At 34.7% G+C, this 23,469-nt stretch overlaps 1 protein-coding gene across 11 annotated transcripts in view; it reads right to left on the bottom strand.

Annotated features, from left to right (window-relative positions):
* Positions 1 to 23,469, bottom strand: part of LOC100648381 (potassium channel subfamily T member 2) — a 202,365-nt gene that overhangs the window by 105,110 nt on the left and 73,786 nt on the right. For 7 of the 11 annotated variants that reach the window (XM_020868006.2, XM_020868010.2, XM_020868011.2 and 4 more), the window contains exon 1: positions 10,263 to 10,522. The exons of 2 other annotated variants lie outside the window; for them this stretch is intronic. In XM_020868006.2, coding sequence (XP_020723665.2) covers positions 10,263 to 10,507 — 245 coding nt within the window. In that variant the 5' untranslated portion in view covers positions 10,508 to 10,522. Of the gene's footprint in view, positions 1 to 10,262; positions 10,523 to 23,469 lie in introns of those variants that run through there. 2 more of the 11 variants (XM_012319422.3, XM_048406826.1) reach the window with 1 other exon arrangement.

The raw sequence follows: 23,469 nt of genomic DNA, 5'->3' as shown, positions 1-23,469 counted from the left end.
ATATTAACCATCGATGTTTGTACTATAGGAATATTAATTATGTACAAAATACTAAATAGAGAAGAATATATTAATAGGAATAATAAACAAGAAACAAAAGAAACGATTAACTATGCAAATGTATTAGAAAATAAAGTTTGAGAAATAAATATGTAAGACAGATTTAAAATTAAAATAAATCTAATAAGAATGAAATACAGTTAAGCAAAGCGATATTTTATACACGAAAACGTTATGTGTAAGAGTAATTATCTGAATCTATTAATTGTTAGAGTTACGATCAACTAGTGTTACCATGCGTTACTCTGGAAATCTATTACAGTTTTAGATATATTCTAACTTATGATGACAATTAACCATTTATTATCAATATGCAAACGAGGCACAGATTGCCAAGGTATCTAACTGAAACCTATTTTACGAACATCGTTAAGTTATAACGGGGAGCCGGTTTTCGAATCAAAACGTTATTGGACCTAAAACTGATTTATTGTCCTTTTGCTTAATTTAAACTACACGTGATGCCAGTATCACATTGCAGCGTGCAATATTCGAGCACTATTGAATTATCCATTCCGTTTGTATCACTGATAGAGAATTCGTTGTACCGGACAGTGTTAATAACGCGTCATTTTGTTACTGGACCAGGTATGATACTATTATTCACTTTAATTATACAAATGATACTATATTCGTAATTTGGAATTGATGTTTGAGAAATACGTAAAAATAATACTGTATGAGCACGCTGTATAATAAAGACTACAAGTAGAAGTAAGAACATAATATAGATACTCGTATGCGTGAGTCATATTTTTTAGGAGAGTAATTTCGAAATATACAAATTTAATAACGCGTCATTTTGTTACTGGACCAGGTATGATGCTATTATTCACGTTAATTATACAAATGATACTATATTTGTAATTTGGAATTGATGTTTGAGAAATACGTAAAAATAATACTGTATGAGCACGCTGTATAATAAAGACTACAAGTAGAAGTAAGAACATAATATAGATACTCGTATGCGTGAGTCATATTTTTTAGAAGAGTAATTTCGAAATATACAAATTCTATTTGCTCATTTAAGATAAAACAATTTCATATAAGCAAACAATGTTCTATTTAATTTTACATTATCCTCCTGAACATTTGCTTTCCTTCGATTTTTTACAAAATGTATGTGAAACGTAAAAAAACAATCCTTTGCTCTTTTACAAAATCTCGTAAATATATCAACTACTCTTCTCAACTTTGAAAAAATTGTTATTGAAAAAATCTCAACGATATACCTCCGGTCGGTATATTTTTCCTATCGTCTTTAACCGCTGAATATTTACACTATACTTGGTCATAAATGATATTCAGACCTTCTTATAAGTTAGGAAACACGAAAAGCTACCTTATGATAATTTCATATTTCATACGGCACGCGAATGAAACAAGACAGCTGAAATCTACGCTGTAACTCTTCCGGGCTTGCCTGCTAAAAGTATAATTTATCACGAAGAAACTATAATACAAAGTTTCCAATCCAAGAAATCACGCTTAGTAACATTAATAACAACCTAACAGGACACTGTCAGAGATATCGCGCGACAGTCCTCTCGAAATACTAATCAGACATCAGGTTCACGAAGTCAACTACAACTTGCAGATTCTTAATCACCGTTCGTACGTGCCTACTACACTATGTTTAACCCTTTAAGTACAAGTACGTTTTCATACACCCTTTCCTTCAGTCCTACGAGATAACAAAGCTAAACAAAATATTTCGCACCTAATTTTAATTACGTGGAACGACTTGTGTAGACAAACACATGATCGTACGCGTATTTAGTTTGCGTATAATCTCGAAATAGAATCGCCAAAAACCGATTCACGCATCTCGAACTCTATTCAAATCTTAATATATTTAGCTGACCGATGAAAAATTTTTATTTCATTGTAGGTGTACGATATCAATCGTCAGTCGTATTTACAAGACTCACGGAGCGTCTATTTAGACCAACGAGTGTCTCTAACGGTTATTCTTGGTCCTATCGTGACCACAGCGGAAATTCGTGCTACGAACGAGAGGACAGGATACGAACGATTCGAGATAGAAGAAGGACGTCAGCCTGTAAACCGAGAATTCAAGCCAAAATTACGGTGCAGCGACGTGCAAAGCGGAACGTCGATGCGATTAGAGGTAATATAGTTGAAAGTCTACTTCCGCTGCATTAGCCTGCGAAGCGATGGCGACAGAGTATCTAAAAGAGAACGCGGAGGAGAGATTTTCGTTAGCGTAGAAGCATTAGGGAACGATTACAGCGTTTGCCCGCTCTTTTTTCTTACTCGCTTTTATTTTCCATTCCCTCGATTTGCCGTTGGATATTCTTTCTATCGTTTCTTCTCCACTCTTTCTTGCCTCGAACTGTCTTCCCTCTGTCCTCCAAAGCCATCTCGTTCGCTAACGAGATTACTCTCGACGGCCCACTATTCTAAACGCGCGGATCGGTTTGTCTATGTGTTTGAGGACAGCCTTTAAGATCCCATGCAGACAAGCAATTTTTGTCTCGCGTGTCATTGCAAGCGAGTGCTCAGCTTTAGCGAAGATGGAGCAACGCGCACGTAGCGAGAAAACAACGCTTATCTTCGGGATTTTCTGAACTGCTATCGATCAATTAAAATTAAAGAGCAATAAACTCCGAGTAAATTCTTGCCACATCGAATATTTACCCATTAATGGTAAATACAATTTCATTCCTTCTTTCTATCTGTTCTCTTATCCAACTAAAATTTTACCGAATTCTGATCTGAACGGGATTCCACATATTTTATTTTAAACTCTAGACATCTAGAGAATTTCTAGTTCGACGAACGACCGCCGTTCCTCGATAATGGCAGCACCGTACGCTCGTAGCGAGGTTGCTGCCAGCTGCCCCCTATGCGGCCAAATCGACAGACAGCTACGCGCCGACGTCTGATCAGGCACGGTACCTTATTCTACTTCGCGGCCTCCTTCGCGCCGCATTATTCCAAGATCTCTCGTATATCGCAAGCAAGACGACGACTTTTGAAACGATTTAAAAAGATGTGGATACTGTTCCGCGATTACCGTTTAAACTATTTCGGTATATGTAAATTCTCGTTTCTTGGTTTTGTCGAGGTGGAAATTAGATGAGAGAAACTTCTTAGTTTCTCTTGCTCTTTATAACTCGCGTCGAATCGCCGGAACGAACGTGCGTCATTCATGAAAGTATTCGATGACAAAGCATCGGTAAACGAGAGCGTGATTTGATTGTTTGAAGTAGTCAAACAATAATCCGGTGTGAATAGAAACGAATGTTGAGTTTGTAAGTTGAGAATTCTATACTCACGTTCTTCTATTTCGAATACTATTGTTTCAGTATCAGATTCTCATTTAACTAAATGAAAATTTGATATTCCGCTCGATATGTTGTTACAAGAAAATTGCAGTTTCATCTTTCTCTCAGCATGAAATCTTTTCCCATCGTACCGTCAAAGAAACTCGCGCAATTCGTCAAACATTGTACTATTTTTACATAATCATGCGCATATGCAATCATTAATATTCTTTTGCTAGAGAAGATTTGAGGTGCGTACTTTTTATTACGTCCGATACTAGAGGCGTAATAACTTTCGACGACAAGAAGTAATTATTCTCCAAATTGTTCAGTCCGACTTCTTCGTCATTTTATTATACCGGTAAAGCAATACGAAATCTCAAACTAAATAAAAGAAATACCCATTTGTGTAATTTGATTCATTTTAGAAAGTATTTGATCCATTTCGTCTCAATCGATAAACGTTCATTTTATTTAAAACATTCGATCAAATACTTCGAAGAAAATCCACGGAATAGAATACATTACATAAATAGATCTCAAACAATTCTTTTATGTCTAGGAACACTTCATTTCTGCTTAAGCGAGACAAATCGTTCGGTATAACCAATTCATTACTTCTATAAAAGATTTACGACAATTCGTAAAAGAAGCTTTTCGTTTCCATTCGCTTGGGTGTCATCGGTAAAAAAGTAAACGGATAATAAAAACTAATCGAGGAACCGTGGAAGAGAGATTGGATTGTAATAGAAGTAAAACGCATAAACAAGACCTAGCTTTATTTGCCTGGGAATCTACTGTCTTAAACAAAGTTGATGGCCCTACGTTTCTTTATATTATTTCTGTCGGCATGGCAGGGAAGAAACGCTGATTGGATTATCGAACACCGAAGGACATTAACGTCACTTCGTAATTAAAATCTCTGAAAATAAATTGAAACGATCTTGCACGACATTTCGCGAATAAATCAGAAAAATTGGATAAAATTTCGTTTGCACTTCTAAAGCAATTATTCTCGGCTCTTTGACGCTTAATCAGCGTGATTGGAATCTTTAAAGTTCTTTATCGCAAGAAAGGCAGGATAAAAGCATTTCGATTGTTATATCGTTACATTTTCCATGATAAAAACGATTCTAATAAATCCTTTTAATTATCATCGAACGCTGGTACGTACGATGAAACGACAGCAGCGAAAGAAGTTGCCACAGCTTCCACTGAAATTATTTTCTTTCCCTTCTTTCACGCACGACGTTAGTAAAATTGCTATAAAAACACTCTAGACAATCTCTATTATCAACGTTACTATTTTATAACTGCTTTATTACCTTCAGATTTTTTTACTAGATTACTATTAAGATTTTAATTTTCCTTTAAATTCCAGGATACTGAATCAGGAGCTTGGTACATCGATCAATGTGTCTAATAAACATGATTTATTATTATATCCAATGTAAAGGGCGTTTCGCATAATTAGGGCAAACTGTATCTAAGATAGAGATAAAAAAATATCTATATAAAACTAGCTATAGATAAACTAGAGATAACAAAATTTCATTAGATTTTTTAGATTTAAGAATTTTATTAGACAGCCTGCATACCGTATAGTTTACATCGGTGCTCTAGTTTCAAAATATTTTCGCGTGGCAAACAGGCTGTAAATCTTTTATCATACTTTGCTATAGAACAAAGATGGAAAAATCATTGCAAATCTGTTTTTCCAACAAACTACTATAAATTTGTTTACTTAACTTTGTTTAAATTTGATACTATAAATTTGCTTTATCGGTAGTGTTCGATTTTCCTAACAAACAGTAAAAAGTTAATTTTCAAAAGGAAGAGAGATCGTTTAAAGACAAAACCACAACCGAGTAGGAGATCTCGGTTGATCGCGCGATATAATTAAGAATAATTAAGAAAAATTCTGGAAAATTTTCGGACATTTTCAGAATAAATTTCGTTTCCATAATTGGAATCAGCACACAGCAAAAGATCCTGCATTTGATATAAATCTTCGGGGGATTTTATCTGCCGGACCTATCTGGAGCGTTCGCTTCATTACGGACGCTTGACGAGGGTGAGACGATCATCTGTCGCAGAGGTGTGATAAGTGGTCCGGGTTCACTGAATCTCTGGCTTCGTGTTTCACGCGAGGGGATAAGCTCTTCGATTTTCTGTGTCATACCAGCGTGCACCTTGCTTCGATCCCGTTATTTTAGTTTGTCATGCACGTCATACGTGAACGAAACCGCGTGATACGCGATGTACATAGTGTCTGATAACAATAGTACAATCAGGCAACGAGCGATCCCTTGTTAAAAGCTGATTCGAAAACGCGGAACAAAGTTTTTTCGCGTTACTCGCGTTTATAAATACAATTAGAAACAAGAACAAAAATCCGTTAAATCGAAACTTACAACTATTACACGTGTACCAGTTAGACTTTCAAAATAATTCTTTTTCCTCTCGAAAACGAAACCTCGCGCGAGAAACTTGATCGTTCATTTGCGACTTATCTTTTCATGAGAAATTATCCTTGCAGAAATATATAATACCACTAGGTACCAGACACCCTGTATAAACGTAGAATTATTCTCGTTTCGTGTTGTCATGCCACTCGAAAACCCATTATTTCCCTTTACTGGTACAGGCATCCATCCTCTTTGGTTGGCATGCCCGAGACAAATCAACGGTCCATCGGATTCGACCATCGATTTATGTGCACTCTGATGTGATTTCGAGATGAGGAACGAGAAGTGATGTTAACGAGGCTCGGTAGCATTTCCGTTCTATAATTTCCCCGGAATCTCTGTTCCTCAACTTAAGCGGTTCGAGCTCAATAGGACGCTGTTTTCTCTTTTCCAATGGAACTTCCACTTCCAGATATTATATACAGACAGTGTGGATGAGCGACCTAATTTGCGCGGTTTGTTAAATAATGGAGTTTCCTGAACGTATGTATGTAAATGTCAAAATTGTTACTGGCGATAAGAGGTTTATTTCAATAATGTAAAATCAAGATGCGGCTGTAGTAATGTGATCTCTGGTAATTTACCTAGCTAATGGTATTTGTATAATTAAACGAGGCACATGTTTATCGAGGGAGTTATGCTTATTATATATTCGGCAAGTAATTTCGTGTTTATTCGCGTAATTTCAAAAGTACAGATTTTATCTGGTTTTAGAGTTATATATAGTTTGTTAGGAATTAATATACTTTCTGCAAATATGTTGCAATTTTTTATAAATTTTGTAAATTCCTTTTTTGGAAAATTATTAAGATTCTGCGCAAATTATTCAGTTACGCTTGAAAATTTTGTATCCTTATGGAGGAACTTGGGTTGGAACGTGAAGTATAACGTCGTTTTATTAAAGGGGCGTGTGAATGATTAATTTACATGGGAGTGTTACTAATCGCTACGCTTTCCTCTTTTATTTTTTTACGACCCTCGTTTGGACGTGTCTCAGTTATTAAGGCGGCAATTATCGAAAACGGTTCCTTAAATATCGCATAAGACACGGATGAACAAATATTTGGTGGCTTCTATTAAAATACACTTGTTCGTTCCAAAAAGGGACTAAACGTTGCTAAAATAGACTTTGGCATTTTGCAGAGAGCAAACAATTTCTATTTCGTAATATATGTACCTATAACTGTTCGAATACTTCTAATATAAAGGGCGTTAATATTTTATTAAAATATTATTAAATTTATATACATTAAAGGTATAAAAGCACTGTCATCCCAGCCGAAGTCCGATATTTTCTTTGTTTGCGTTTATTTCCTTTTATTCTCTTTAACAGTTTCCCATTCGTTCCAGTTCGATTTTAACATTAAGGAAGATTATAATACTCCGCCTCTTCCTGCGCTCGTAAGAGTTTCTATAATTAAAAGAGTTACTTCTTTTACTTCTTGGGGAAGCACGGAAACGCAATTAATCCAACGAGAATGCTAGTAACTTTAATGGAGTTTACGCGATTCAACTGAATGCACGCGTTGAAAATCGACGCTAAACTGTCGATAAGATGAAAAATTGTGAAACGACACATTACGATATTGGTCGTTATGTCGCAATCTGCGATCGATAAGACTGAATGGAGTGAAAACATAGTTAATCGTAATATGTGAATAAATTTATAATCGAGACACTTATTCCATAGAAAATTTCAATAAATAACATTTAATCCAGATATCTCAGAATTTCTGTTCCTATTATATCTCAAAATAACATTGTTCTTCGCTTGTGGATTTTAAATTGAATTCAATTCAATTTCCATCTCACATAAAAGAAAACTGGTATTATTATGGAAAATATCGCAAAGAGACTGAGATATGTTCAAGTTAACGTGATAAACTTCGATATATTGAGAATTTAACATGGCTAACGCCCACAACATCTCGTAGGTGTTAATACCATTTGTTGCGAAAATTAACTTTCAAAACGTAACTCTTTTAAAAACTATATTTTTCCCCCTGGATCGTCACAATTGAATTCATTCAAAACCTTTTGAAAATCATGCATCGGTGGGTGTCACGCGTGTTTAAACAACCTTTCAATAAAAACATCGAAATTTTCAGGGTCGAATCGCGCAAAGGCCGTGACCCATCGTGTCCATCATCAACGATTTAATGAAGCCTGTATTCGTCCTGGCAAGTTGCATCACCGAGCGACCAATTCAACGAAAGCCACAGCTTGCCTTTTCAAGTTGTTTCATCTCGACCTTTGACCGTTTCGCGCGTCCCCTTTGCCCACGGGCCGCCTTAAACTTTTCATCTAACACGAGCGTCGAGACAGGGGGATAAAGTCCGTATCGTAAGTGGTCTGAATCAGGTCCGTAAAAGTGCAGGCTTGAAAATTGCATGCACCCGTCGATCTAGGACGTAGAGAGCGCCCTTCGAATTCCAAGGGAGTCTGGCACGCTTCAAAGGGAGGAAAAGTAATGTCCATAATTTATGGGGAAAAGATGACACGTCCATTAGGCGACAGTATCTGATGAATGAAGAAGAACAACAACCCGCCAGAGTTGTAGTACGCTTAACTGTGCTTGATAAATGGTGTTACGATATCCGAGTGTAAACAATAAGACCATTTGCCAGGTATAAGATGCGTTTGCAATTCAATCTTGTAGTTTGCAGGCGATAAAAGTTATTAAAATGTCTCCGTGACTTGTTTTTATCGAGAATATTGAGAGATTGAGAAGCTTTGTTCGTCGCTTTCGAACGCATTAATTTCGAAATATGATGTAATTTGATCTTTAATGAGTTTAACAACATTGTGTAGGTATAGTAATAGAAAAGAAATAATTTTCACATTATCTGCTTTTCATATGTGGCTAAAGGATTGATGTATCTGTACTGAAATATCGAACCGATATATTTTAGATTATTATCCTTAATTGACTACAAAATGTCTGCTACAGAAGGAATGAAATAGGAATAAAAGTTTGAGATCATATTCGCGAGAAAAAAAGGAGAACTAAACGAAACTCTATTGTTATATTTGTCGCTTATCTTTGGAAACGGTAATGCTTGGTTCTGTCATTGAATATAAGTAGATTTTCTATAGTATTCCAAATATTCGGATATATAAGATTAAATACGAGAACAGAGGATTTATAATATCCTATCGAATATTATGATAGTACTGTATCAATTCTACTTCATTAAAATTGTCGAAACATTGAAAATATTTATAATATCACAATGTTTTACTTAAATATTCCAATCGTCGTTTCATATTTTGTTAAATAATTGGTAAATACATTTAGAAAATGATTTCTTGAAAAATAAAAATATTAATCCATACATCAGAGACTTTAGTTACAATTTTATATCGTTTATACAAATAAACCAACGTTAAGTTTAATCCTAAGCTTCGCAAACAAGATCAAAAGATTTCCAGATATTCAAACATACATAGTAAATAAATTCGCGACTAGTCCTAAATTGGGCGAGCAAGGAGAATATTTTAAGAAAATATCTCTCTTTGAAACGCTTTTACGTACGTTCCTCGTTTCTTACTACACAGAGAGTCTCGAGGAATAGACGTTTTATTTTACGTGCCGCTATTTTATGAGAAAACACTTTCTCGATTTTCATAAACCTTCATATCCCTTCCCTTTCTAAATTGAGACATCACGTGTGAAAAATATAGATCCTTAATAATTCTACATTAAACCAAAGAACGTTATTCAAGAGACAAGGAAGGAGATCAATATAGAAGCTCTTATATAGGGTTTCTAAATTATTTTTATTTGTTATATTTTATATCTTTATATTTATGAAGATATCCAATAAACACACGAAACCAATTTCTGTTAATTTTATCAGTTATATTTATCACTTGAACATTATTGGCATTTGGCCTTTATCACGTTTATAGATTCAGATTCAATTTAACGACAGAATAATAAAAAATATGTCAGATTGGTTAAATTTTAATTACAGTCTAATTGGTATTTACAATCGCAGCTGTATCTCGCAATGATTCTAGAACTAAAACAAATTATTCCAGTAAACATTCTATTTGGATTTCTTGTGTTATAATATAAGATTTGAAAGTATATTTCCTATACTTTGTAGCACTATACATAAAAAAATAGTATTCGAAGTTTAACATTCTGTAGTAATTTAACATTCTCTTATTTATGTACTTGCTATTGTATATTATTTTACCATATTTTGTCAGAATTTTCCCACTAGAGCGAACTTTTTTTTTTTTTTTTTTTTTTTTTTTTACACCTACACGCACCATTTATATTCATATTTCAACCTCTCCGTTACGTCAAAATCTACACATTCCTCACCCTCAGCCAAAAATATTCTACGGAAAAATTTCTACAAATAATGAAAAAAAAAAAAAAAAAAAAGAACAAATTGACAGTATGTATCATGCAACTGGAAAATGTTACCTGGGTATTTGAAAAGCTATTTCATCGAGGGAATCGCTGGGCTGCAATGGAGCACGCTCGAAGAGCTTGCTCGGGCCCCGATGGACCCTGTTGCAACAGTGCATGGATCCGGCTGTCGGTTGCGATTGGTCCGTAGAATTGGTCCCACGTTGACCACTTTGACTCGATCTTCCCTTCTGCCGCTTTTTTCGTACCTCCTCCGCCTGACGGCGCAGGTTGTGCAACCGGAAGAAGTACATTGACATCTCTGTTCCGAGGGGCGAGTATATACGATCAGAGAGCTGATGAACGGGACGACGAGAGCGTACATTCACTCTTTTCGTGCGAACGAATCTTTTCTGAGTAGCTTCTTTTCCAGGCGAAATTGAATTTTCGTGCCACGAATGAACGCTGATACGATTTGAGTCGCGTTTAAAGTAAAACCGAGGCTTTAAACAATTTTGCCAGAACCTTTGTCGTTCAGGAACTTTTAAAGGAAGCGCGATACTTCCGAATATCGTAACAACGTGTAAAAAAGCAACTCGAAACGCCATCGTACGCCACTATATCGGCGTCACACTGCAGAACGTCGCCTAGAAGTGATCTCTCTAAAAATGAAAATCGTTTAGTCGAAAAATTTCTTCTCGAGAAGGCTCGTTCGCATCGATCATCCCAGTGAACACGTCTTCCAGCATAGAATCATGCAACGCAAATCTAACGAAAACACGGTCGACGATACACAGTAAACAGTGAAAATAAAGAGCACCAAACGGAGGAAAAAGATTGCAAGAAAGAAAATACAAAAAGGAATAGGCAATAAATAATTAGCTGTAAACTTAGCGTGATCTCTCCGTGCATGGTAAAATATTAACATGCTAATTAGGGAGCGTATGTAGTCCATAAACGCACAAACGTACATTCGTTATGGCGCATAACCAGGGAACCTGACATTTCAATCCGTCGTGTCGTCGTGTAGAGCCTCGAAGACACGCCGTAAATAGTACGTACACGACATTCTGCGGAACATGCAACGACGTACACTCACATCAACGCGTTAACCACGGCTCGCCAAAACCCGAACTTCGAGTAGCCGAAGTTTGACAGCGACAACCGAGGACTACCGTTTCCCTCGTTCACATTGGCGACCGCTGAAATTTTAATAACTCGTGGACAATTAATTTGTCCGACCATGTCCATCGATTCGTTTCCCACTGTTTCTAACGTGCGAATATTCAATGCGGGCGGCTTAATGCGACCTTGTAGAATAAAGCAGCGGCTGGTATCGAGGATACGCGGGGATCAGTTTCGGAGGACGTCCAGAGATTTAAGGGCTTATTCGGAAATCCAGTGGTGGAGAGGAAACCGTGTAGAAATAAATTAACCGCTACTTTTTTAAAATATGCTCTCACTCTGTGTTTTCATTAATTATTCCTTTTCACTAATTAAAACTCCATGGATGTGAATGTCACAGTGTGTATGCCAGTTTATAAATATTTGTACATAGTTGGTCTCACGTGGAATATGAAAATCGATCTAGCGAAAGATAATGATAGAGAATGGAATAATAACAGTTGACAGAGATTGTTTGCAAGAGTCATAGAAAATTAATGAACAATTATAATTACAATAATAATAATATACAATTACACGTCGTAACATTCTAATCTAATGCTCACAGAAAATGTCTGGAATGAATTAAATGGAAGACTTTTAAATTAATCGCGTCATTGTCAACGAGAGACCACTGATTTTCCTACGACAGATATTTCAAAGAAGAGTATATCAGAGATGAATAGACAAAATTAGTTTAAGGTATTTTTGTATACTCTTCGATATACGTTATACAATTTGCCTAATGCGATATATAATAATATAGTAATATTATATAACAATATTATAATAAAAAATGAACTGGTTTAACTGTATCGACGGTGTAAACGAAATTTCTGAAAATATTTACTTTTCAAGCCATTACAGTTTCTCCCTCCCTAATACGATTTTCATCTGAAATATTTCCTTCTTCTATTTTATCTTCATTATTTGATCTTTACATTCATCTATATTTCATTATAACGTAAGAGAACTTTTAATAAGTTCAATGTTTGTCTTTTTATTTGAAACTTTATTTCCAAATATTTACTTATTTCGAAGCAAAATTAAAGGATTCCCTTTCGAACGCAAATGCCCCGTGTAAAACAAACGTTCCGTAACAATTGGGCGTATCGTCAGAAAAAAGAACAACGCTTTCGAGTAACAAAAAACAAGCCTGCACAAATATTTGTTCCGTAGCAACCCCTCTTTGATAGAGACGAGTCATTTTCCCGTCACCATCGTGTTTTATAGAACGGATCCCATATACGTTCCATTTGCAATTGTAGTATATGAAATCGAGAACGTTTCGTATAGGACGCTGTCACGCGAAAATATTTGATTAGGTATACCTGCTCGTCACGATTGGGTCGATCGAATGCCCGAGAATCTTTCCACTAATAACTAGCTCTTCAGACACATGGTTGAAGTTCCCCCAGGACTATTTCACGACACTTTTTTCCGCTTCTTTCCTCGGCAATCGACATTCTTTCGGATCAGCCTCAAAACGGGATTCACACGTCGATAGGTATTGGGTATCGTTCCCTTTTGATTTTTCGTTACTGTATTTATTAACATTTTTCTGGCGAGCTTCAACTTTGTCGTTATTAAATAAAAATACAATGTTATTAAAATATTAGTACATTTACATAAAGTATTAATATATTTATTAATACAATAGGCTTAGTGGTTAGAAATTTACCTAAACATAGAGAAATGATTGTTTTGATAGAAACAACAGTCATTAATGTACATATATGCGTAATAATAATACGTTACTATCAATTAATAACGATAATGATACGTTATTGTTAATTTCACGTTGCATTAGGTTGTCCGAAAAGTTTCTTTCGTTTCGTACGATGATGATAGATGAACAACAATTTCTGTTTTATATTATTTTATTGAATTAGGTATGATCTATTTCGTTATATTTCTATTATTACGTTCGCGCATAATTCGATAAACTAATATAAAACGAAAAACATTGTGCGTCAATTATTTCCTTATAAAACGAAAGAAACTTTTCGGACAACCTAATACTTGAGTTAGTGTAATTTCTGAATTTCCTTAACAATGCTAAATTTCTAACAGCGATGAACGAAATTATCCTGGCGTGAAAAAATCCTAAACGAAGATGTCCCTTACGCAGCTTTCCTAAGGTTTCGTCCTTTATTTTCTTCGGCATTTCATGTGGTCTTATATTACACCGTGTGCACCGCCATAAATCGAGGATCTTCCTACATCTCTCGAAATTCTCCTATTTTTATCTACGAGTTGATGATAAAAGCTGGGAATAGCAGGGTCGATCCTTAAACACATATATCTTAAAACCACTGCAATCGTGTATTCTTTATATATATATAGCATGTTCGTTACGTGATACACACAGGTGAAGAAAAGGGCATTTTACACGAGAAAGACGATATTTCTTTGTGTTCTAACCTTTTGGAGAAGCTTGTCGGATGGGTGTGTACAAAGCGACAAATTTGCTTTGCAATATATTGTTCAAATTGACACTTTAATGAAATAGATTAAACGTAAATTTTTCTTTAATTTCTTACATCATAACTTTTCTTTCTTTTTTTATCAAGATTTCTGCATATAAATTGTCTAATAAGTTCGCTTAGATCGTTTTCAAAGAGTATCAGAGGATCGCTATTTTCATATTATTTTATTGTTACTTTTTTACATTTTTAAGGTCCTCTAAATTTTAAATGAACTTTATTTATTAACCTTATTTTCCTGCTTACGGATGGTACTCCAGAAAATATCGAAAGACAAAGGAACTTGTTACACAACTCGATATTTCGTGTGGTAGCAGGCATACAATTTTGGGGACGACGTTTTATTGGCATATTGATATGCATTTGCGAACACTGACACCGTAGAAAGAGGGGCTCGGTGTCATAGTTCTATATTCAAATTTCTCTACGTTACAGAAATACAAATTCTTGTACTTTCAAACGGCTGTGCAATATTTCTCGGGTATGGCAACGAAACGCAAAGTAAGTAAAACGGAATCTAAACAAGGTGGATAGGTATGAAAATAAATTTCCGACAACGTTCAGGTTCGAGTTTCATTTTTCAAAATGAAGATTTTTTCATCGAAGAAAATTATTCAAACTACACGTTACGCTTGGTAATTACACGGATTAAAAGTCCTGTAAAAGAGCTGGTACGCGAGTATAAAGAACACGAGAAAGGTCATTATATGCAGTTACGATGTGATCTAAGATACGTCCGAGAAAAAAAATGTTGCGGCCTCGTTGCTCTATGAAACCGTGACTTTTAGCCGCGGAGAATAAGGGTTAAATGCTGCATGCTCTCGTTCTTTTGTTTCAAAATTGTTACATCTCGCTACATCAAACTTCTTCTTTCATTTTAACGTACTTGACTTATTTGCTTGCTAAATGCTGTATTGTCGTTTAACTTAAACGTTGTTTGATCGTGCCCCCTCTGGCATGATGAATTACTTAACGAACAAGCTACAACAGTTGCGAACTGCTACAGTGATAAATCAATGCCATGGCATGGACATAGAAGAATTTTTCGGCAATTTATTAATCATTGTAGCGTCGATCGTAATAGCCTAGCCGTATCGTTGCCTTTTATAAGTAGAATTAATTAATTATTTTTCGTCGGATGTTGCCATAGTGGTGGCATTTAAAGTTTGTATTTAAAGGATAGCGCTACTATGGCAGTAGTAAATATTAATTACTTCTACAATAAATGCTGCATTTATCGTTGCAAAGGATTAACAAGCCAGAGTACGATTTTATAAAAATGTAGATCAAGATGTAAATAAATATATTATCACATATTATCTGATAGTGAAAACTACCTATATGATCTATAACGCGACTGTGATTATTTGGAAAAACTAGAAAATATACTTAATCATGATATTCGAGTCTCGTAGTGTTAATGAAATCTCAAAGTGTTATGTATGACACTGATAGCGTATTGATAAATATTTCTACAAGTATTCACATTCTCTTCATTAAGAATATTTTCGCGAGCAATGTAATTCTAAAATTTTAAATTTATCCAATTGATCATCCTAACTAAAGTATTCGTCTTCATCCGCCAGATACTGTTCAGATACGGAGAAGAACGCTAAGCTCTGAAAATTGAACAGAATACAAATTGCCAATTCTCTACGACAGAACTGTGAGAAAGCTCAGCGGACTATTTTTCTTCGGGATAAGCGAAGATCTCTTTAATTGCAGGTGTAAATATGCGACTGGCATCTGGCCAAAAATCGATCAGATAGAAGTAAATCGCGTCCGCTAATATTTATGAACTTCAAAAGCTAAATGCTGCCTCTCGTTCCGTGAAACAGCGTCTCAAAGATCGAAGCCTGGCTTTAAATATGCGGCTGATGCGATGAGGTGTTTATCATATAACTGTCGACATTACGATTAACGATGCAAACTGAACTCTCGCGGCTCGTGAAACACGTTACCGGTTGGTCCGCTTGCATTGTTTCCGAGAAGCTTCTGTTCCTCGGTCTTCCGTAAAATTTGCAATAAAACGTGTTCGCTTCGGCTTCGAGTAAATTTGTGGCTAACCAAAACAACGGTAAAAAAGTTCAACGTATATTTCTTTTCCGTGGAAATATTCTGTTGTACTAAGGTTTTAGAAAATTGGTACGAAAATATACCGACCAATTCTTGCACGATCGTAGAAAATTAAACAAATATTTATAGAATCTTATTTGCCAACCGCGATCAAGTTAATTGTTTCCACGAAGAAATGTGAAGATGGATTCCCTTTTAGCTTCAAATTTATGTTTCGGTTTAAAAATTTGGAAAATAGTCTCCGGGATATTTTCTCTTCTTTGATGATATATGTACTTTTGTATAAGATATACTACGTATCTAACACGAGCAATACTTTTGATCAATCGACAAGTATATAAGATTAACTTTTGTGTTCTAATAATTACGTTTCATAAAAATTCCATTCTGAACCAAATTACATTAACATTGTCAAATAAATCTCTTCGTAAAATAGAAATATGTATTTCGAAATCAAAAGATCACGACACGATCTTTATAATCGATTTCATCCGTTTGCAGCGCCAAAGACACAAATCCCTTCGCTTTAGCAAGATGATGCTACTTTAAAACCATATTGCGTTCAAACACCGTGTCATGGTAACCGCCTCTATAAAAAATGCAATGCCATGTCGTCCGGAGATGCAAATTTCATGCATGTCGAAGCCTTCCATCATTGCCAGCAACGGAAGTAAATTTATAGCGAGAACACGTGCACTTCTCTGACATCACGAATCCCGACACGATGGCACCGTACAGTAAACCCCTCGTAAGATAAAATGGTTGATGGCAATCAGTGCGACCCACTCCGATATTATGCAATCCTTAATTAAATCGTCTGGGATGGAATGGACACGAAGTCTAGGTCATCTCGCAAGACTCTATTTCAGAATATTCCTATATTTCTATATTCTCGCGATTGCTCGACATTCTCAACAATTCATAGCGTGTCGAAGCTACTATCTTATCGCGAAAAATCGTTCACTGTACGGATTAAGGTCATCTGGCGCGAAATGCGTTGCAAAGTTTGCTAAAAAAAAAAGGTGCTTCGTTGGGAAATAAAAGAACGTACAAATATTTTCGTGATCCAAAAAAAAAAAAAAAGAAAGAAAGAAAAGGTTATAAGCAGAAACAGAAAATAGAAATTAGGTAGTAGAAAATGGTCGAAGTTATAGCTTTTTATAACAGCCAGACGTTTTAACACACCGTGTGATTGAAGACGATTTCGTGCAACGAGTGCAACTCGGCTACGATACTTGAACTGCACGAATGGCCACTCGAAGTAGACACGGCTTCCGGCGAAAGGTAACTTTAACGATATTTCAAGTAGTTCGAAGACCTCGAAGATCACGTAAATTCATATTCAAGCACCTGATATTAGACTCGTAACTATTGACGAGGAAGAAGTTACTTTACCTCCTGTACCTTGTAAGGGTTTTCTTATTTTCCTTTTTTTCTTTTTTTTTTTTTTGTTACGCAAATTTCCAACTGTAAGGGTAGGTCTATTTTTAAGACAAAAAGGTTAACACATTAAATCATTTTTAACCCAGTTCGTTTTGCGATTCAATCCAAAGTAATTGTGTTCTAGACCTTTTTACTTCTTTCCTAAAAAGTAAAAAGTTTTTCTTCTGACTGTTGTGCTATTATTTATCGAATACGTTCTAATAAATTAAACTTACAAGAAGATAATCTTCTACAGGAAGAAACGTTGCAACATACACACGATGACATTTCTTAATTTTTCAAAACATTTTTCTTATAATTTTGATTTCTCAAGTACATTTTCTCAAGCATCATATTTTCCTACAAGGAACCTTTTACACTATATTTACGTATCATAATCAGATGCTAAAGTTATAACACTCATTTGTCTTCTTTCGGTATACTCCAGTAAAAGAATGGCTAACAAGTTGTCTTTTCAAAGTTCCAAACTATGTTACGTAAGTAGATTCTTAAAAATTGATACACTCTATGCTTGAGGATGTGAACCGAATAATAATAGTCTTTGAAAGAACAAAAGAACACTTTTTCAAGTAAATCTATTGTATGGCAGATATTCCATGTGGAACAAACGAATCCCCAAAGGATTCTCGCGAAGGTAGAACGCAATGTGAGCCAAGAGAGTCTTTGTCGGACAGCATTTTGTTTGCATTGAATGTAAATTTCTAACCCAGTTTATTCTAGTTGAATCTAGCGATAGCTCTTGTAGAAACGATTCTACGTTATAAACTGTTATAAAAGGATAATGTTGGTATTATAATTGAAATAACTGATATAAAATGTCACAGGAAATGATGTAAACCTACGATCAAGGTAGAATTTTTCTTTGACGTAAGTACCAACATATACCGAATGTTAATAAAATTTATAATGGAGATATTAAATTGATTAGCCTGATTAACGTGTCATTTTTACAAAATTATACGATTAACCTCGACGAAGTTTATTGATTCGACTATTGCGTATATCAATTAACGTAGAAACGACTTCAAGATAAAATAATAAGTTTATCGGGTGTATACTTTTTACCGAATATATATTTTTCTTGTTGTTTGCAGTGGATTAATTTGATTAATATCTTTTGAAAAACTATCATCGCGGGCATCTTCCTAACTTTAGTTCATTCCCTTAGTTCATTTTCTAATGAAAAATGAGCAGTCTTGAAGGAGGCAAATCTAGGTTGAACTTAACATTTACACAACCTCCCTCTAAATGCAGAATTTATGTTTCCAACTTTCACGGCGCTTCTCTCAAGTATAAACTCGTATACGAAAATCGCATAAATACGGTTATTCGTAACAGGCGATAAATAATTTTTAATATCCCCATTGTAAATATGATTAACATTCAGTATACGTGTGTTACGATGAATTGGATTTTCCTTTTTCGATATTCATTGAAAATATGGTAAAATCGAATAAATTACTCTGAGATTTATAATCTAAAAAACCGGTATTCAATAACTGACTATGAAATTGATGGCAACGTTGAAAATTGCTAATTGCACAGCAAAACAAAACACGCATTTACGTATTTAAAATTATAATTAAACGCCTTTTCATAGAAAAATAACAGAGTTGAAAACAAAATAACTCGTTTATTGCGTCAGAATTACATTTCAATGGCAAATAAACAATTGAACTTCTTATATCCTTTTGACGGAATCGTAAAATAATTTTTCTCTCCATTATATTCTATCGTTAAACGAAGAAATGTTCCACACGAAGGGTCCACGAAAAAAGAGGGAATGTTAAGCTTCAGCAGTTCTCTGAAGACGATCATTTATTTTTCCATGTACAATGTCACAACTTCATATGTTCTCAGAATAATATCAAAATAAAACATTTTATTCTTCATTTTATTCTGTATCATATGCAACTTTTACTTATAATTTTAAGTAATATAGAACACAGTTTCTTCTAACTACTGCAGAGTTCAGAAAATTTTTATTCAAATTAATAATACAACATAATCAGTGATAAAGAGCACACACGGGATCATACGAAAGAACGTTAAACTCAAACTTTGTTAAAATTGACGTTCCTCCTTTTTCACGCAGAACTTTCTCGTACAATTAATGGAAAAAATTTGTAATTAAATGAACTACACGTAAAATAAATTTATCTAATCTAAAAAACTAATGAAACAGTTATAAAAGACGGAACAATAGATTATCATATAACGCAATTATAACATAGAAGAAGTCAAGACGAAACTTTTACGTGTGAAAGAACAACGAATTCACCTAATCTCACATTTCCAATTATTATACAATCAATATTTATATCAATATTCGCATAAATATTTATGTACTCCTACTCCTAAAGGTCTTAGGACATTTCTTATTTTTAATAATGTCAGTAGGAACGTGACACGATTTTCTCATAATGTACTCAACAATATTACACACTGCTTTCAAGTTCTCATAGGAAACACTTACAAGTAGTAGGCCATAAAACAACACGTCCACAGTAGAGTAACCTTTCATTTCGACACCGTACCTCCAGAATAGAAAAAAAATATGAGATTGATCAGTCTGACACAAAATTCCATCTATTTTAGCCGAGAACGAAATGACAAACGACGGTAAGATTAGGACAAGCTCTATCAAGAGAACAATATGTCTGTTGTAGCAATAAATTTCTGCAAATTACTTCGTCGACGTGTCTACAGGCCAAAAACGACACGACACGCGTTGAATTCGTTTCCACAACGTTGAACTGGGATTTAACGAAAAAGGGGAGAGGCAAAGTACGCGGCCTGAATACCAGTCGATCAAATAAACGAGAACCGCGAAGAAAGCCAATTTCTCTGGCCTCCTACAAGCTTTTGAAACGCTGTATATCCTCGACTGTCGGTGTACCGTGGTTACTTTGCCTCGACGACGAACACTCAACGATTAATTCCGCTACGAAACACCCGGGATAAAGACTTAAAGACTATTATCCGACTTAACACATTTCACGAGTTTACTGGCGGGATCGGATAACCAGAGATAAAGGCACTCTCTTTGTTCTTGTAGAAGGATTTATTAGAAGCTTGTTTGTACTGTTACGAAACTTTCTTCGTTTGGTGCGTAGTGTGTACGATCTTTGTCACAATATGAGTTTGAATGTTTTATTGGTTTGAGAGAGAAGTCGATGAATGTTCTAAAGAACACACACATTGGAGTAAAAATGGTGACAGGACAGGTTACATAAAAAGAGAAATTCTAGTAAAAAGAAATTGAACAAGTATTAAAAATTGATTTAAAATTATTTAGGAGCGTGAATCCATTGCACGGAAATAATGAAAGTTAACTAAAATTCATGAAAGAAATTAATTAGAAATTAATGCCATTGGTGCTTTTAGAATCTCATTATTCAAATCTCTGTCATTATCATTTTGTTAATATGTGCTTTCTATTAAAGGTTTATTATTTGACACCAAATTCTAAAGATATAGGAATTTTTATGCCTTAGATGATGGCTCCTCGAAGAATTAGAAAGTCTTTGGTTTATAAAATTAATGCGAATGTATAAAAGCTGAATTTTATCGCTGAGAAAAGGTTTTCCGATACAACCAAAAAATGGTGTCTTCTAAATCGTAAATCAAACTTACGCAGCGAGACTGCTTATCATAAAAACGTCATCTTAGGAGAGGAGAAATTTCAAATAGTCGAATATTGATTCATACGAAGCTCGGATTCGCATAAAATATGGGTAGACTCGAAAATTTTCACAGGCTTCCTCTTGGAAGTCAAAATAATACCGTCCCGTGGAAAGAGAATTCTACGATCTTAAATCATTTCAAAGAATAAATCTTTCCGTTATATCATACTCTTTGCACTATTCTTCACGACAGAATATTTAAACATATAATTAATAGATGCAACGTTAACTGAAATAATTTCATAATAAACATAGAAACGATTTTATAAAATAAAATGTCATAAACTATGATAACTGAACTATAATATTCTCCCTGATAAAATAAAGATATAGAGGTAAAAAACCGTAATAGAAGAGTCACGTCAAACAAACGTCACTATGTAAATATATCTTTCGAACTATAGCGAATGAACTGAATTCTGTTAACGCACGTGGACAATTTAATCCAACTACAGGACATACGTGATGATATTGAAAATAAGGGAGCGGCTAAGCGGAAATAGAAACGTGAGAGGATAACCAAAAAGCGGTTGGTTTAATGAATGACAGTATCACTGATGTAATGGGCATGCCATTGGATGTCAGGAGAAGTGGACATTTAGGCTGTAACGTTTCCCGCTTCAATAGTTTAGGACCTATTAATCATTTATTCGAGGATACAATTTAGGAGCAAGTGGTTTCATACATGGTGAATTGTTTAAACGTTTATTAAATTTAATTAAATCTAAGCTCTCTCTGTTGCAATTTATGTAAATAGTTTATACGGAGTTCCACGAGTTAATTAATAATATCCTTTTTGTCTGAAAGTAAATGCGTTTCCATAAAACAACACACGTACAGATAAATATGAAACGTTAAAACTAACTAACACTTGAAGGTACTGAGGAATTTGAAGTCGGACAAGGAAATTTTTTGTCTAATCGAAATATATTAATATTATAAGAATTGAAAATAAAATATAAATATAATAAAAAATATAAAAGTGTGCAAATATTTTATACATTCTCATTCTGTGTATGTGTTTGTTTAACTTTTATCGTTTTATCGTTTAATTAATAAATAATTTACCTAAGTGTGATATTGCGTATACGTAACATCCAGTATGAAAGGAATAATAATTGCATTGTTCAAATGGCATTAATGAAAGGTTTGTTATTCCCAACATTTCTCTGAATAAACTGTAACTTTAAATTAAATTTTTTGCTGCGCGAAAATACGGCACCAGAGACCGACGCGATCGTCCATCGAATAATTCATGCATCAGATTGAAGCAAACAATACTAATTCTTCAGAACTTGCCCAACAACGAATAATCATCACGAAATAATTGTCACAAAAACATTTACAATGAAGAATGAATCGTCACAGGTTTAATTTTAATCATCGTATTCATATTCATATTCAAGAGCCATTCTGAAGCTGACTATGAAAACAACCGATGATTTTTATTCTTAAAATACCGTACATCAGTAATTCTCAACCAATGGTACATGATACGTGATAAATTTGCACAATATACTATACAAAATTTTACTATCCAAAATTATTAGTCGCAAAATATATTGTCTTCGTTCTTAGTTAAATTCTTCTATCTATCATTTCGAGATTGAGGAAAATTGCGATTTTATTACCTTCTTTGTGCAGTCTTTGTTTTTCTTCGTTTAACTTAAAATACTTATTGTTAGTCATTATTTCGCAACAGCCTGTATAATACCACTGAGAAGATAGAAAATACGACTAATTTTAAACGTTCCACTATATTTCGAAAGATGAATAAAATAGGATATTATAGCTAAGGAAATATTTTTTAGTTTAATACTATTAATGCAATATTTCTTTTTCTTTTTTAGTGATACTTTTGAAAATTTTTTAATTTGGATTTTTGTGCTTGATAATAAAAAGATAGACAGCTCCCGCTATGTATCGTTAAACAGTCTATCCTCTCCAATCTCTTTTTTACTCCTCATTTCTCAATCACAATCCTAAAAATACGTCAAAGAAACATTTGCCTGTTTAACGACAAAGATCAGGATTTCTATACGAGAGAAGCTACATATATTCCGTGGTAGAACCGTTTTCAGCACGAAGTAACACGTATCACCGCAACTGTTTCGGGTCATTTAGCTCTTGCCATCTGCTTCGACCTCCTCTCAAGAGATACGGAGGGAAACCTCAGAGTGGATTCGACCTATTTAAGAAGCTTCTTGCCACTTCCGGGCGCTTCTACAGGAACGCGAACTTCGCCCTTACGATTGGCACGCACGTGCTGTTCTATGTCCCGTAAAAATCTACCCAGAAGGGATAAACGCGTATCGAATTGAAAGAGTCCATTTCGTGTCCCAACTCGCTATCGGTTTAAACTACGTACCATATGTTAGAATACGACGATTTTGGTCCGCTAAGCTATCGGATATTAAATGAGATGCG

The sequence above is a fragment of the Bombus terrestris genome, chromosome 6 (assembly GCF_910591885.1).
Source record: "Bombus terrestris chromosome 6, iyBomTerr1.2, whole genome shotgun sequence".
Lineage (NCBI taxonomy): Eukaryota > Metazoa > Arthropoda > Insecta > Hymenoptera > Apidae > Bombus > Bombus terrestris.
This window is presented reverse-complemented; position numbering and strand designations above follow the sequence as displayed.